The sequence below is a fragment of the Bombina bombina genome, chromosome 4, assembly GCF_027579735.1.
Source record: "Bombina bombina isolate aBomBom1 chromosome 4, aBomBom1.pri, whole genome shotgun sequence".
Classification (NCBI taxonomy): Eukaryota; Metazoa; Chordata; class Amphibia; order Anura; family Bombinatoridae; genus Bombina; species Bombina bombina.
Genome location: NC_069502.1, coordinates 186,891,190 through 186,904,166, shown reverse-complemented (window position 1 = coordinate 186,904,166; position 12,977 = coordinate 186,891,190). Strand labels below are relative to the sequence as shown.

The 12,977-nt window shown below is 37.9% G+C and overlaps 1 protein-coding gene and 6 non-coding genes across 9 annotated transcripts; all 7 read left to right on the top strand.

Moving 5' to 3' along the window:
- Positions 1-1,770: 1,770 nt before the first annotated feature.
- On the top strand, positions 1,771-10,506 carry RPS7 (ribosomal protein S7). 3 transcript variants are annotated; one of them, XM_053709723.1, is made up of 7 exons: positions 1,771-1,847; positions 4,141-4,222; positions 4,742-4,813; positions 6,371-6,514; positions 8,316-8,380; positions 9,826-9,976; positions 10,392-10,506. In XM_053709723.1, exons 2-7 carry the CDS (start codon positions 4,148-4,150, stop codon positions 10,467-10,469), a joined length of 585 nt encoding a protein of 194 aa, XP_053565698.1. In that variant the 5' UTR covers positions 1,771-1,847; positions 4,141-4,147; the 3' UTR covers positions 10,470-10,506. The 3 variants fall into 3 exon arrangements, with proteins under 3 accessions (XP_053565698.1, XP_053565696.1, XP_053565697.1); XM_053709721.1 differs by having other exon boundaries at positions 9,826-9,979; XM_053709722.1 differs by lacking the exon at positions 1,771-1,847 and adding an exon at positions 1,874-2,014 and having other exon boundaries at positions 9,826-9,979.
- Positions 3,185-3,406, top strand: LOC128658591 (small nucleolar RNA SNORA73 family). The gene has a single exon (XR_008402263.1). It is a non-coding gene; the product is annotated as a small nucleolar RNA SNORA73 family (small nucleolar RNA).
- LOC128658592 (small nucleolar RNA SNORA73 family) lies at positions 4,321-4,542 on the top strand. The gene has a single exon (XR_008402264.1). It is a non-coding gene; the product is annotated as a small nucleolar RNA SNORA73 family (small nucleolar RNA).
- Positions 4,938-5,160, top strand: LOC128658590 (small nucleolar RNA SNORA73 family). The gene has a single exon (XR_008402262.1). It is a non-coding gene; the product is annotated as a small nucleolar RNA SNORA73 family (small nucleolar RNA).
- On the top strand, positions 7,597-7,818 carry LOC128658595 (small nucleolar RNA SNORA73 family). Its single transcript, XR_008402267.1, has one exon. It is a non-coding gene; the product is annotated as a small nucleolar RNA SNORA73 family (small nucleolar RNA).
- Positions 9,192-9,413, top strand: LOC128658593 (small nucleolar RNA SNORA73 family). The gene has a single exon (XR_008402265.1). It is a non-coding gene; the product is annotated as a small nucleolar RNA SNORA73 family (small nucleolar RNA).
- LOC128658589 (small nucleolar RNA SNORA73 family) lies at positions 10,083-10,304 on the top strand. The gene has a single exon (XR_008402261.1). It is a non-coding gene; the product is annotated as a small nucleolar RNA SNORA73 family (small nucleolar RNA).
- Positions 10,507-12,977: the final 2,471 nt, after the last annotated feature.

Below are 12,977 nucleotides of genomic sequence, written 5' to 3'. Positions count from 1 at the left end.
TTTGTTTTTTTTGTTTTTCTTTTTTCTGTAGTGTAGCTTCCCCCCCCCCCCCCCCCACAGACCAATCCCCCACCCGCTCCCAGATCCCTTAGATTTACTTTTATTAGGGATTTTATCCCCCCTTACTGCCACTTATATAAAATGTTTTTTCTGTAGTGAAGCGGTTCCCACCCACTCCCTCCCCGTGCCCGCCCGCCGCCCCCTTCTCTCTTCTGCCTTTCATCGATGGCCGCCCACCCGCCTCCCACGTCAGCTCCAACCCACCGATTGCGGCCATCGATGCCGGTGCAGAGAGGGCCACAGAGTGGCTCTCTCTGCATCGGATGGAGAAAAATTTTATTGCAGGATGCCTCAATATCGAGGCATCACTGCAATAACCGTAAAGCGGCTGGAAGCGATCAGGATCGCTTCCAGATGCTTTAATCCCCAACGTTGTACAGGGTACGTCGCTGGTCTTTAAAGACCAGGTTGTGTGCAACGTACCCTGTACGACTCGTGTCGTTAAGGGGTAAAGGGACATGAAACCCAAAATTTTTCTTTCATGATTCAGATAGAGAATACAATTTTAAACAACTTTCCAATTTACTTATATTATTTAATTTGCTTCCTTCACTTGTTATAATTTGCTGAAAGGTTTAGCTAGGCAAGTTCGTGAGCAGCAGAGAAACTAGGTTCTAGCTGTTGATTGGTGGCTGCATATATATATTGAATGTGATTGGCTCACCCATGTGTTCAGTTAGAAACTAGTAGTGCATTGCTGCTCCTTCAACAAATGATACCAAGAGAATGAAACAGATTAGATAATAGAAGTAAATTAGAAAGTTGTTTAAAATTGTATTCGCTATCTGAATCATGACAGAAATATTTTGGGTTTCATCTACCTTTAAGGGTAAGAAAATTGAAAAATGGTCTGGTCATTAAGGGGTTAAAAGTATATTAATATAACCATGTTGGCTGTGCAGAACTGGGCAATTGGTAATAAAGGGATTATCTATCTTTTTAAACAAAAACAAATTTGGAGTTGACTGTAAATAAAAAAGTATGACTTATCTGTGGGTACCTCAGAGAAAAAAAACTGTTTGGCGTGTAACAGCAACTAGACCCAAAAAAAATAAAACCAGTTCTTGCAGAGTGGTATGAAATGACAATGGGTTAAACATGTATAGTATACAAATACTTTTTTTTGTTTTAATAAATGTGATACTAAAATGAAAACCATGTTTACTAACATACATATGCATTACAAATGTTTGACCATTGACCTGCATTTCATAGTCCATTATTTGATCAGAACATACCTAAAATCATGGCACACCAGTCCATAGTTTTTGCGATATTTGAGTGTAAGTGTAGAAATGTAATGTGGTCTTCTCTTATTGTATAAAACACACCCATGCATACACTTGAACTGTATATATGGAAACGAGATAAAACTAAAATACTACGACTGTGTCAGTCACTACTAACGTGGGAACACTATAGCAAACTGAACATTCAACAAAACACATTTTCATGTATTTTGATACCTGGTGACCACTAATAAAACTACAACAGTTACCATTCAGTTAGAATCTTATATTAAATAAATAATAATATTATAACATCCGAATGTCAGAAAGGAAACAGAAAAAAAAAAGCTAGCCCAGCCCACTAGACGTAACTTTGCAATTAGACTTCCGCCCTCATTTAAGATATGAGGACGTACATCCGCCCTAACTGTACGTGTAAGGCGGGGTAAATAATAGAAAAGCACTAAGCAAATTTCCCATCGTTCTTTTCGGCGCTCGAGATTTGACGCGCTCTCGCAGGATCTCGTCCTCTTCCTAGGCCGTCACTGAGAGAGGACGGTGAGTGTGGCGAATCCTCCTGAGCAAAAATGCGTCTTTATCCAAACTTCTTTGCATTTTCGCATTCAAATTGCCTCATGTATCAGCACTTGAAGGTCCATTCTTGACTGGGGCATTCGTATGTCGGCGGCGTGGGCTGTTGCTGAGGAGGATGGCATCAGATTGTGGTAGTTTGAATGTTGCTGCCGGCTAGCTAATGGTGGGGAAGTGAGGGTGGTTGTGGGGTGGTGTTTTAGTCCTGCAGTTTTACACGTGTCAGCAGAATGAGAACCTCTGTGTGCAATCTTTGTTTTATTTAACAATATTTTATAAATGACTTAGATTAGTATGTAGTGATGGGGAACCCGAGGAAGGCCCAGTTCATACACATTACATAGCTGTCCGGCTTTTGCTATTTGTTACAGCGTGGGTTGTAAACTAGCGCTTTTTGACCTTATGAAGGCGTTAGATTCCTATCATTTGCGTTATTTTTTTAGTTTAAATTGCTTATTTGTAGTGCAGCAGTGTTATGTTTTCCGTAATTTGATATGGTGGACCTAAAAGTTTATGTAGCCATAGTTAAAGGGACTTGAAACCCAACAATTTTCTTTCATGATTTAGGTAGAACATAGCTTTTTAAACATTTGTTTAAAGGGACACTGAACCAAAAAAAAATTCTTTCGTGATTGAGAGCATGAAACTTATAATTTACTCCTATTTTTTTTTGTTCTCTTGCTATCTTTATTTGTAAAAGGCACCTAAGCTTTTTTTTTGTTCAGGACTCTGGCCAGCACTTTTTTTTTTATTGGTGGATTAATTTATCTACCAATCAGCAAGAACAACCCAGTTTGTTCAACAAAAATGGGCCGGCATTTTAATTACATTCCATTTCAAATAAAGATACCAAGAGAATGAAGACAATTTGATAATAGGAGTAAATTAGAAAGTAGTTTAAAATTGCATGCGCTATCTGAATCGCAAAAGGAAAAAATTGGGTTCAGTGTCCCTTTAAGGAGCATTAATGCATTGTTTTATATCTGAACACATGGGTGAACAATCACAATCAGTATATATATATGCAGCCTCCAATTAGCAGCTGGAACCTAGGTTCTTTGTTGCGTTTGCACTTAGCTAGAAAAACTTTTTGGCAAAGGATAACTTGAAGGAAGCAAATTAAAGTAAACTGGAAAGTTTTTTTTAAATTGTATTCTCTTTCTGAATGCCTGACTTTAATGTAGAAGGGTTTGTAGTGGTATTGGAAATTCTAAACATGCAAGGGAGTGTATTTGATTTGCTGCTCATTTAAGTTTTTTTTTTTTTTTTGTCTGAAAATACTTTTAAAAATAGGGGAAAAGTTACCAACGTGGATATCCTGTGAGGTTGCTCTCATGGGCTCTGTCCTGGTGGCCTATGGGAGCGTAGCGTCTTTTGGCGCAGTGACGTATAATCCCCTTCCACAACGTTGAAGAGCAAGTTTGTCCCCAGCTCTTGGGCTGGTGTGGACAATGCCCTGTATATTCCTACAACTTTCCTGAGCCCTTGGGCATTGAATGGGAAGACAAACCATGCAGGGCACATTCTCTAAATTGTTTAATTCTTTGGAATTTGAAACCTGAAAATCTTTTGTGATTCAGATAGGATAGTTTTAAAACTTGTATGTGCAATTTACGATAGGTGTCTGTAGCGCTACTTGGCAATATATAGTGCTGCAGTCTAATGCTTTTGCAAATGGATAATCAAATAAAACTGCTGCCATTTAGTGCTCTAGACTAGTGCATGCTTCTGAGCTTGTCTGCTTTTCAACAAGATATCAAGAGAACAGACAAACATGTGCTTTCTGAATCATGAAAGGAATTGGGGTTTTATGTCTGTCACATTTAGTACTAGATTTTCAATGATCTGGGTTCCTTTTGATTTAGTGCTAAGTTGTGTATTTAGACTCACTCTGAAAGGGATGGTTTGTAACAAGGTTCATGAATTACATTTTCTTTTCCTGATATAGCAAAATGAATTTAAAATGAGCATTTGGGACACAATATATCTATTGTGTAGTAAGGTTTAGTCTGCTTCATGGCCCCCTGGTGTTCTGAAAACTGACTTGGAGGCTTAGTATGTAAATGCTGAATATGAGTGATATTGGGATGATTGTCAATCTTGTATTAAAATTGCTATTTGATCATGTGTTTATAGTATATGGACGGTGTTTTATAGTTATGCTAAGAGCAAATGGCCCTGATTATATAAATGCCATGTACAGTAGGTAGTGTTAAATCCTGTGTTTATGCTACTAAACTACTTTCTCCCCTCTCTACAGAAAGGCCATGTTCAGTTCAAGCGCAAAGATAGTGAAGCCTAATGGCGAAAAGCCAGATGAATTCGAGTCTGGCATTTCCCAGGTCAGTAAAGTGTTTTGTTAATTTCATGCATATATCTCAGATTTAGTTTGAAACAAAATAGTTGAAGTAAAACGAATAAAATTAAAATTTTGTACAAACCAACGTGGATATCCTATGAGGTTGCTCTTATGGGCTCTATCCTAGTGGCGTATGGGAGCATAGCGTCTTATGGCGCAGTGATGTACAGTCCCCTTCCACAACGTTGGAGAGCATGTTTGTTCCCGGCCTATAGGCTGGTGTGGACAGCACCCTGTATATTCCTACAACTTCCCAGAGCTTTCCTGCAATGACTGGGAAGATTAACCATGCAGGACACATCAAGCTGAATTGCACTTTAAAGTATCTCTTGAAGAGTAACACCTTCCTATCTGTAAACTGTTTTGTCCCTTAATTTAACAAATGGTTCTGATCGGTGACACAATTTGATGGAACTTCATAATGAATATTCTGCTTTAAGGTTAGGCCTCCAATTTACTATTCTTTTGTTGTGTGTAATCTGAATTTCAATGTGCATTGCAGGCGCTGTTGGAACTGGAGATGAACTCTGACCTTAAAGCTCAATTAAGGGAACTAAATATCACTGCTGCCAAGGTACAGTTTATCATTTTAATATATACTTAAACCTGTAAAAGAATTGGGCTACTTTTAAATAAAACGTGTATTTTTTTTAAGATTTTATGACATTCGTATTTGTTTCAAAACTACTTTGCACAGTTCAACGTGGACATCCCATGGGGTTGCTCTCATGGGCTCTGTCCTAGTGGCATATGGGAGCGTAGTGTTTTTTAGTGCAATGACGTACAGTCCCCTTCCATGACGTTGAAGAACATGATTTGTCCCCAGCCCATGGGCTGTTGTGGGCAGCATCCTGTATATTCCTACAACTTCCCAGAGCCTTTTGGTAATGACTGGGAAGATAAACCATGCAGGATACATTTATTTACTTAAGAAACATTGTTTATCTATATGGTATTGCATATGTATAGTTTACCAACTAAAAGGGATAACTCCCAAAGGAAACGGACACAACCCCTTTGTACCTTACACAATTAAAACCTAACAGTTAAAATAAACTACATTGTTTATATAAATGTGATGTAAAAATGTTAGACGGTATGACTGTCAAAGTCTATCATTTGCTGGTTTGGGTGGCTCAGCAGGGGGGGGGGTGAGGACCATACGCTACAGAAAAAAATGAAGGGACAAGGAGGTATGGGCAGCTACACTACAGAAAAGGGGTGTGGGTGTCAAATGGCGATCGTGGGAGGGGAGAGGTGGTGGGACAATTACACCACTATTTTTTATTTAAAAAAAAAAGGCTTTAAAAGTACTGGCAGACAGCTGACAATAGAGCTGTTTGGGGGGGGGATCCTACACTGCAGAACAAAAATGTAATTACCAATAAATTATTATAATTTTTTTTTTTTTTTTTAAACTGCCAGTTAAGATGGGGATGACAAGTAGGGGTAAGGGAGGGAAGAGCTGTTTGGGAGGAATCGGGGTGGGAAGTGGGAGGGTAATTTCTACACTAAAGCTAAAATTAACCTTACAAGCTACCTAATTAACCCCTTCACTGCCAGGAATAGGTGTGGTGCGCAGCTGCAATTAGTGGCTTTATTACTGAAAAGAAATGGCAAAGCCACGTATGTCTATTTCTGAACAAAGGGAATACCAGAGATGCTTTTATAACCATGTGTGCCATGTTTGCACAAGCAGTATGTCAATTCAGTGAGAAATGCAGTTTGTCAAAATAACCTTTTTTTATTTGATCGCAGTTGGCAGTGAAATGGTGGCATGAAATATACCAAAATGGACCAAGATCAATACATTTGGGTTGTCTTCTTAAAATTATAAATAGTTTTAACAGGTAAATAAGAATAGCAAGGCTCTATTTCTGTTTAAATGGTGTAATGGCAGGAATGCTGAAAAATCTGTTATTTTGGGCAAGTTTTGCTCTGAAATTCCTGTTAGTGAAGGGGTTAATATACATGTTCAAAAAAAAATTTTGTTCATAAAATAACGTTTTTACATCACATTTATATAAAAGAATGTAAACTGCCAGATTTTAATTGTGTAAGCTATAAAGTGGTTTTGTGCAACTTGAACGGTTTCTTTTATATACATTCATAACGTTGATTCATTTAACAGGAAATTGAAGTTGGTGGTGGTAGAAAAGCAATCATCATCTTTGTTCCAGTTCCTCAGCTGAAGTCTTTTCAAAAGATCCAAGTGAGGTTGGTGCGGGAGCTTGAGAAGAAGTTCAGTGGAAAACATGTAGTCTTCATTGCTCAGGTAAATTGAAGTATGTTAATATTTGTAGTTCCAGCTGGCTTTAAATGCTTTTCATAAATTGACTAAGAAATGTTCAGACTGATAATATACCTCTGTAGTACAGTGGTGAAGTTTAATTTTATTTACTTGTAAATTGTGTGCTAAAATATATAACTATTGGCTCTCCAGAATTTCATTAGTGTCAACCCCTTATGCCTAAATGGCATATAGCTTTGTGGTACATAGCTCATCACACTGCATAACATAGGTCTACTTTGCAGCTGCAGGAAGCTCCAGCAGTAGAGCTGATGTTCCGTAGTTGCATGGTAACAGAGCACTATTACTGCTCCTTTACCATATGAAGGCACATTGCCAGATCGTTGGACCATGACAGACCTTGTTAATGTTTATCGCCGTTGATGCTGAGTGGGAGGGGCACTACTCTGCAGAAAAAAAATATTTTTAAGGGGGACTTTAATTATCATGGGGGGGCGCACTACTCGGCAATAAACTGGGTGCTTGTAGACAGTTGCCAGTACCAAAGATGGCCACTATTAGGAGGGGGAGGATTGAGCAGGGATCACTATGCTGCAGGAAAAAAATAATTTAAAATAAAAAGCTCTAATCTGCTTACTGTCAAGATAGTCTGCCAGCACCCAAGAATGTAAGGCGGCGGGATGTTCGGGAGCGATATGGGAAGAGTCAGTGAGCTGGTAAGGGAAATATTATATAGGGAGTACCCTCCTAACTTCTTCACTGCCAGGTATTTCAGAAATGTGGTACACAGCTGCATTTGTGGCGGTCTTCTAATTAACAAAACATAAATGTGGATGTAAATTTGCTAAACAGTTTGAAAAAATCTCTTAATATGGTGGCATGAAATATACCAAAATGGGCCTTTATTAATACCATGGGTTGTCTACTTTAAATGTTTTTTTATATAAATCATAAAAAAAAAACTTTTAAATTGTGTAATGGTAAAAATGCTAATTCTCCAGTATTTTGAGCAAGCTTTTCTCAGAAATTCCTGGAATTGAAGGGATTAAGAAAATATTTTTTGCATCTTCCATATCATAAGGACAATGTTTCTAATATTGAATTGACCAACGTGGATATCCCTTGAGGTTGCTCTCATGGGCACTGTCCTGGTGGCGTATGGGAGCATAGTGTCTTTGGGCACAATGATGTATAATCCCTTTCCACAACGTTGGAGAGCATGCATGTCCCCAGCCCATCAGCTGGTGTGGGCTGCATCCTGCATATTCCTAAAACTTTCCAGTAAGCTTTGGCAATGACTGGGAAGACAAACCATGCAGGTTACATTACATTGAAACATTCTGGTACTTCAAATTAATCCAGTTTATATTTGTTGTGTTTTTTTTTTTTTTAATCAGATATCTGTGAATGTATCAAGCTCATTTCTGAGCAGTGACCTAAATTATATATTTTTTTTTTTTTTTTTAGTTCAGGACATATTGTTCCTCCATTTGCAGTTTAAAGCACACAAGTTAAACTTTGAGAGATATATAGACATATATAGATATAGTACTCCATTCTCTGATGTATCCATGATTTTTCTGAAATCTTAAGGATGTGAAAAATATAATCCTTTATCCATCAAATATGTAATGTAACATTTATATATAGTAAAACGTGGTTCACAAGAACATGGGATATGAATATTTTTTTTTTAATTTGATATCTAGTACTCAAATCATTGCTGCATTTATCACACTGCAGTAAATTGTTTTGGGGGTGGAAACTTCCCTACTCTTTCCTTTTTAGTATTTCCCATATTTACAATTTTGTTTTAATATCCTAGAGAAGGATTCTGCCCAAGCCAACAAGAAAAAGCCGCATTAAAAATAAGCAGAAGCGTCCTAGAAGGTATGTGAGAATGTATAGATAACTGTTGTATGATTATGGTACAAATGTCTTATGAAGGGGCTTATGGGGAGAAATGTAACTTAACCCTTTGAGTGCTAACGACGGCTCTGAGCCATCGCAAATTTTACCAGTCAGGTGAGCTGTCGCTAGCACTCACCCACCTTGAGGACGATCTGGGGGCTTACATCAACTCCCACCCCAGCGATCAGCCTGTATATTGACACGCATCGCCGGGGGCTTCACGTTTTGTGCAGTGATGTGATGATGTCACTCACCGCAACTTTATTGAAAATTCACAATGGACGTTATAGGGAAATGGGGCATGCTGCTTGGCCTGTATCTCAGGCATCTAAGCAGCTACAGATCCCCAAGACCATTGGAAAGGTAATCGCTAACGGTATAAGTCTTAGGGATCTGAAAAAGTTAAAAAAAAATATATTTAAAAAAAACCCCTCAAATCCAGCTTAGCACTCAAAGGGTTAAATCTTTTTAATGCATACACTGACAAGCACTAAGACTTTAATTAGCAGTAGCACCATTATGTGCTTATGAATGCAATGCCTATTCTTGTGATTTCTGTTACCTATACCTGTGGTGCTGATTCATGTCCTTACTGTGATTGGAGTGTTTAACAGGGTAGAGGAATGCATCCCCAACACTGATATAGAGATGTATATAATTTTTATTAATTGATTTGCTGACTTTTTTTATTTTTCATCTTTTAACAGCTAGAATATAATTATATGTAGGAGTGAAAGGTTCCATTGGTTTAAATGCAACTTTTAAGCTGTGCTTTTTGATCTCATAAGGTCCAATGTGGATATCCTGTGAGGTTGCTCTCATAGGCTCTGTCCGGGTGGCATATGGGAGCGTAGCGTCTTATGGCGCAATGACGTACAGTCCCCTTCCACAACATTGGAGAGCATGATTGTTCCCGGCCTACAGGCTGGTGTGGACAGTATCCTGTATATTCCTACAACTTCCCAGAGCTTCCCTGCAATGACTGGGAAGATAAACCATGCAGGACACATTAAGGTGCATTACTTTATAAGTATCCAAGAGTAATATCTTCCTATCCTGTTTTGTCTCTTAATTTAGTGAGTTAATGCCCCTAGGCAGTGACTGGGGTGACTAATCATGCAAGAGATGTCCAAATACTGAATCTTGTTTGTTTTTCAGAATGCACTTGTTCTCTTGTTTCTTTTTATAAAAATGCTCAGATGCTTTTAATATGAATTGTCTATTCATAGACCTATTCTTTCTCTCCCCCCCCCCTTTGTTGAATGTCTTCCACAAATGAACATGTAACATGATAAAATAAGATCTGTCACTATTGATATGTATCAAAGTATATAAGATGAAGAAGCAAAATACTTATATTATTACATAACTGTAATTTAGCTTTCACTTGTTGCATAAACCTTGAAGTACTATTTATATTTCAGTCGCACCCTTACTGCAGTCCATGATGCTATTTTAGAAGACTTGGTCTTTCCAAGCGAGATTGTGGGCAAAAGAATCCGTGTGAAATTAGATGGCAGTCGACTAATAAAAGTCCACCTGGACAAAGCACAACAGAACAATGTTGAACACAAGGTAGCAGTTTTTAATGTGTTTTTAAGTTATGACTAATGACCTGATTAACAAATGTACATTTTTTTTTCTAATGGATAATGCTCAAACACAAAGCTTAATGTGTTAACCAATGTGGACATCCTATGAGGTTGCTCTTGTGGGCTCTGTCCTGGCGGCATATGGGAGCATAGCGTTATATGCGCAGTGATGTACAGTCCCCTTCCGCAACATTGGAGATTAAGATTTGTCCCCGGCCTATAGGCTGGAGTGGGCAGTATCCTGTATATTCCTACAACTTCCCAGAGTCCTTGGGCAATGACTGTGAAGATAAACCATGCAGGATACAATGAATTATCTACACTGAGTTTCAAAAATAAGCATGTGTTATGCCACTAGGTATTTTTTATTGTAAAGCATTTTTTCTTTCCTCCTTTAGGTTGAAACATTTTCTGGTGTCTACAAGAAACTCACAGGCAAAGATGTTGTATTTGAATTCCCAGAGTTCCAGCTGTAAGGTGCAGAATGACCTAATAAAAACTGCTTATTGTTAACCCTTGTGTGTTTTATTTGTTTTGTTATAGGATGATACTTTTTTCACGTTATCTGGTGTTCTAGGGAAAATAGTTTAAATCAAGAAAATGTCTTACTGCATAAGCTTGAAGACTGCCTCAATTTACAAAGTAGGAATGTGCAGTATTTTGGCTATTTGGCATTATTTTCACTAACAAATGCAGAATAACTTAAAAAAAAAAAATGCTCATCCCTGTTTTTGCAAAGATATCTTGTACTTTTTTTATTTTTTTCTTACTAAAATCTACTTAAAGTAGCCGAATGGCATAAACTGCAGCTATTTTGAACATTTTGTTTTACTAACTACACTACACATACGTTACTATTAAATGTCCGCAAAACCCATCTTGGATATCGATGATGTTGCTCCTTCTGGACTCTGTCCTGGTAGCGCATGGGAACACATAGTGTCTTATGGCACAGTGCCTTTCCACATCGTTGTTGAACATGATTGTCGCCAGAGGATTGGCTGGTGTGGGCAGCACCATATATATTCCTTCAACTTCTCAGCCAATTACAAAGACAAACCATGCAGGGCACAGAGGGGAAAAAAAAATTGGTTATAGCACATGACTATTATGTACAACTTGTGTAATACGGTTTGGTTTTTACGTTCTAAAAAAAGACAACTGCTATTGGGAAGACTTAAAAGCCTCAAGGAGATTGAGTGGGGAACATGTGCAATGGAGCATTAGTAGTGTCCTTTCAAACTTATTCCAGTGCGTGACAAATTAGCTTACTTTTAGAAGCCTGTGTGGTGTTTATTAAAAAAACACTAAAATCTTACCTTGGTAAGTAACAAATACAGACTATAGCTCCATTAAAATCTGTGCTAATAACTTGCAGTGCTGTAATGCCAGGTCCTCATTCACAGCTCAGGGACCTGACCGCATGCAGTGTAGCGTTAAAGTGATGATAAACTCTCCCCTTTTTAAAATCGGATCCAGAATGTTAGTGTTATTTTAGATAGAGAATCTTCATTAAAACTGAATTTAAGTGAATGTAAATTTTGATGAACCAGTGCCCGGTTTTTAATCATATTTCAAACGGGCACTTTCATTCATCAAACTTTACATTTCAGTGGTATTAGCTTTTCTTTGTGAAAGCCTCTCCAGTGCTGGAGCGGCTTTCAAGAAGGTGTTTTTTTTTTTTAGTTTAAAAAAAACTTATGCAAAAGTAGCAATCAGATTAAAAAAATCAGTATGAACAAAGGTATGTGGGGCACACAGACCCCTAAAACGAGTGTATAAACAATATAGATGATAAACAGTTATAATATCTTAAAACATTTTGGTATGGGTAGGGAAGAGTGGGAAAGGAGAAGGGATGAAATGGGGGGGAGAAAGGGAAGTCGGCCATAGTAGAGATGTTTAGGGCCGGTCCAAAGTTGGACGTCATGGTTTAGTCGTGACATGTACCCCAGTCTGCCCAGGTGAGTTCAAATAAGTCTGATTTGTTTAAGGTGTAGAATATACTTTTTTCCATCGTATAGATGTACGCCATCAAGTTTAGTATCATGGGCCAGCTTGGAGGGGTTGTACTTTTCCAGGACTTGGCTATTACTACTTTGGTTGCCATTAAAAGCTATATACATAAATATGCCTGATGTTTAGGTAAGACATGAATACCAATGTGGAGAAGAGCATTGGAAGGAGATTTGTGGAAGTTATACCTAGGCCAGATAATACCTGGAAATAGGTGTTCCATAGGGGTTAGTGTGGGGCAGTCCCACCATATCTGTATAGTGTCCCCTATCCGCCCGCAGTTACGCCAACACAGAGGTGAGGTAGATCCGTACATCTTAAAGGATTACTTTCTGTTATAATTTTTAAGCTAAACAACTAACATATTAAAGTTAATAAACATTAATTAAAACCTACTTTCCTATATTTTCTCCAAAACGAAGTTTCATAACGTTCTAAAAGTTCTTTTATTCGCCGATGATGTCACGTTATCCTGCCCACTATTCATCACTGAGTGTTCAAAATACTTAAACCAATAACTTTGTGTTAAAAGCGCCATTTTGAAACCTAGGTATTGTAAACGGATTGGTACAGAGCAAAGGATACCCACGGAGTGGGTTTGGAAAACAATTACATTTGCAGACAAGATTTCTGATATACGGTAGAGATGTTAATGAAATGCTATTAATAGAGTATTTGGGGTAGTTAGTAACAGGCATAGAAAATATTTACTTACAGTGGCCCTTTTAAAGGGACATTAAAGTTATTAAAATCTTGATTGAAATAGGGCATGTAATTTTAAATAACTTTACAATTGACTTTTATTACCAATTTTGCTTTGTTCTTTGGTATTAGTTGAAAGCTTAATCTAGGAGGTTCATGTGCTAATTTCTTAGACCTTGAAGACTGCCTCTAATCTAAAAGCATTTTGACAGTTTTTCCCCACTAGAGGGCGTTAGTTCATGTGTTTCATATAGATAACATTGTGC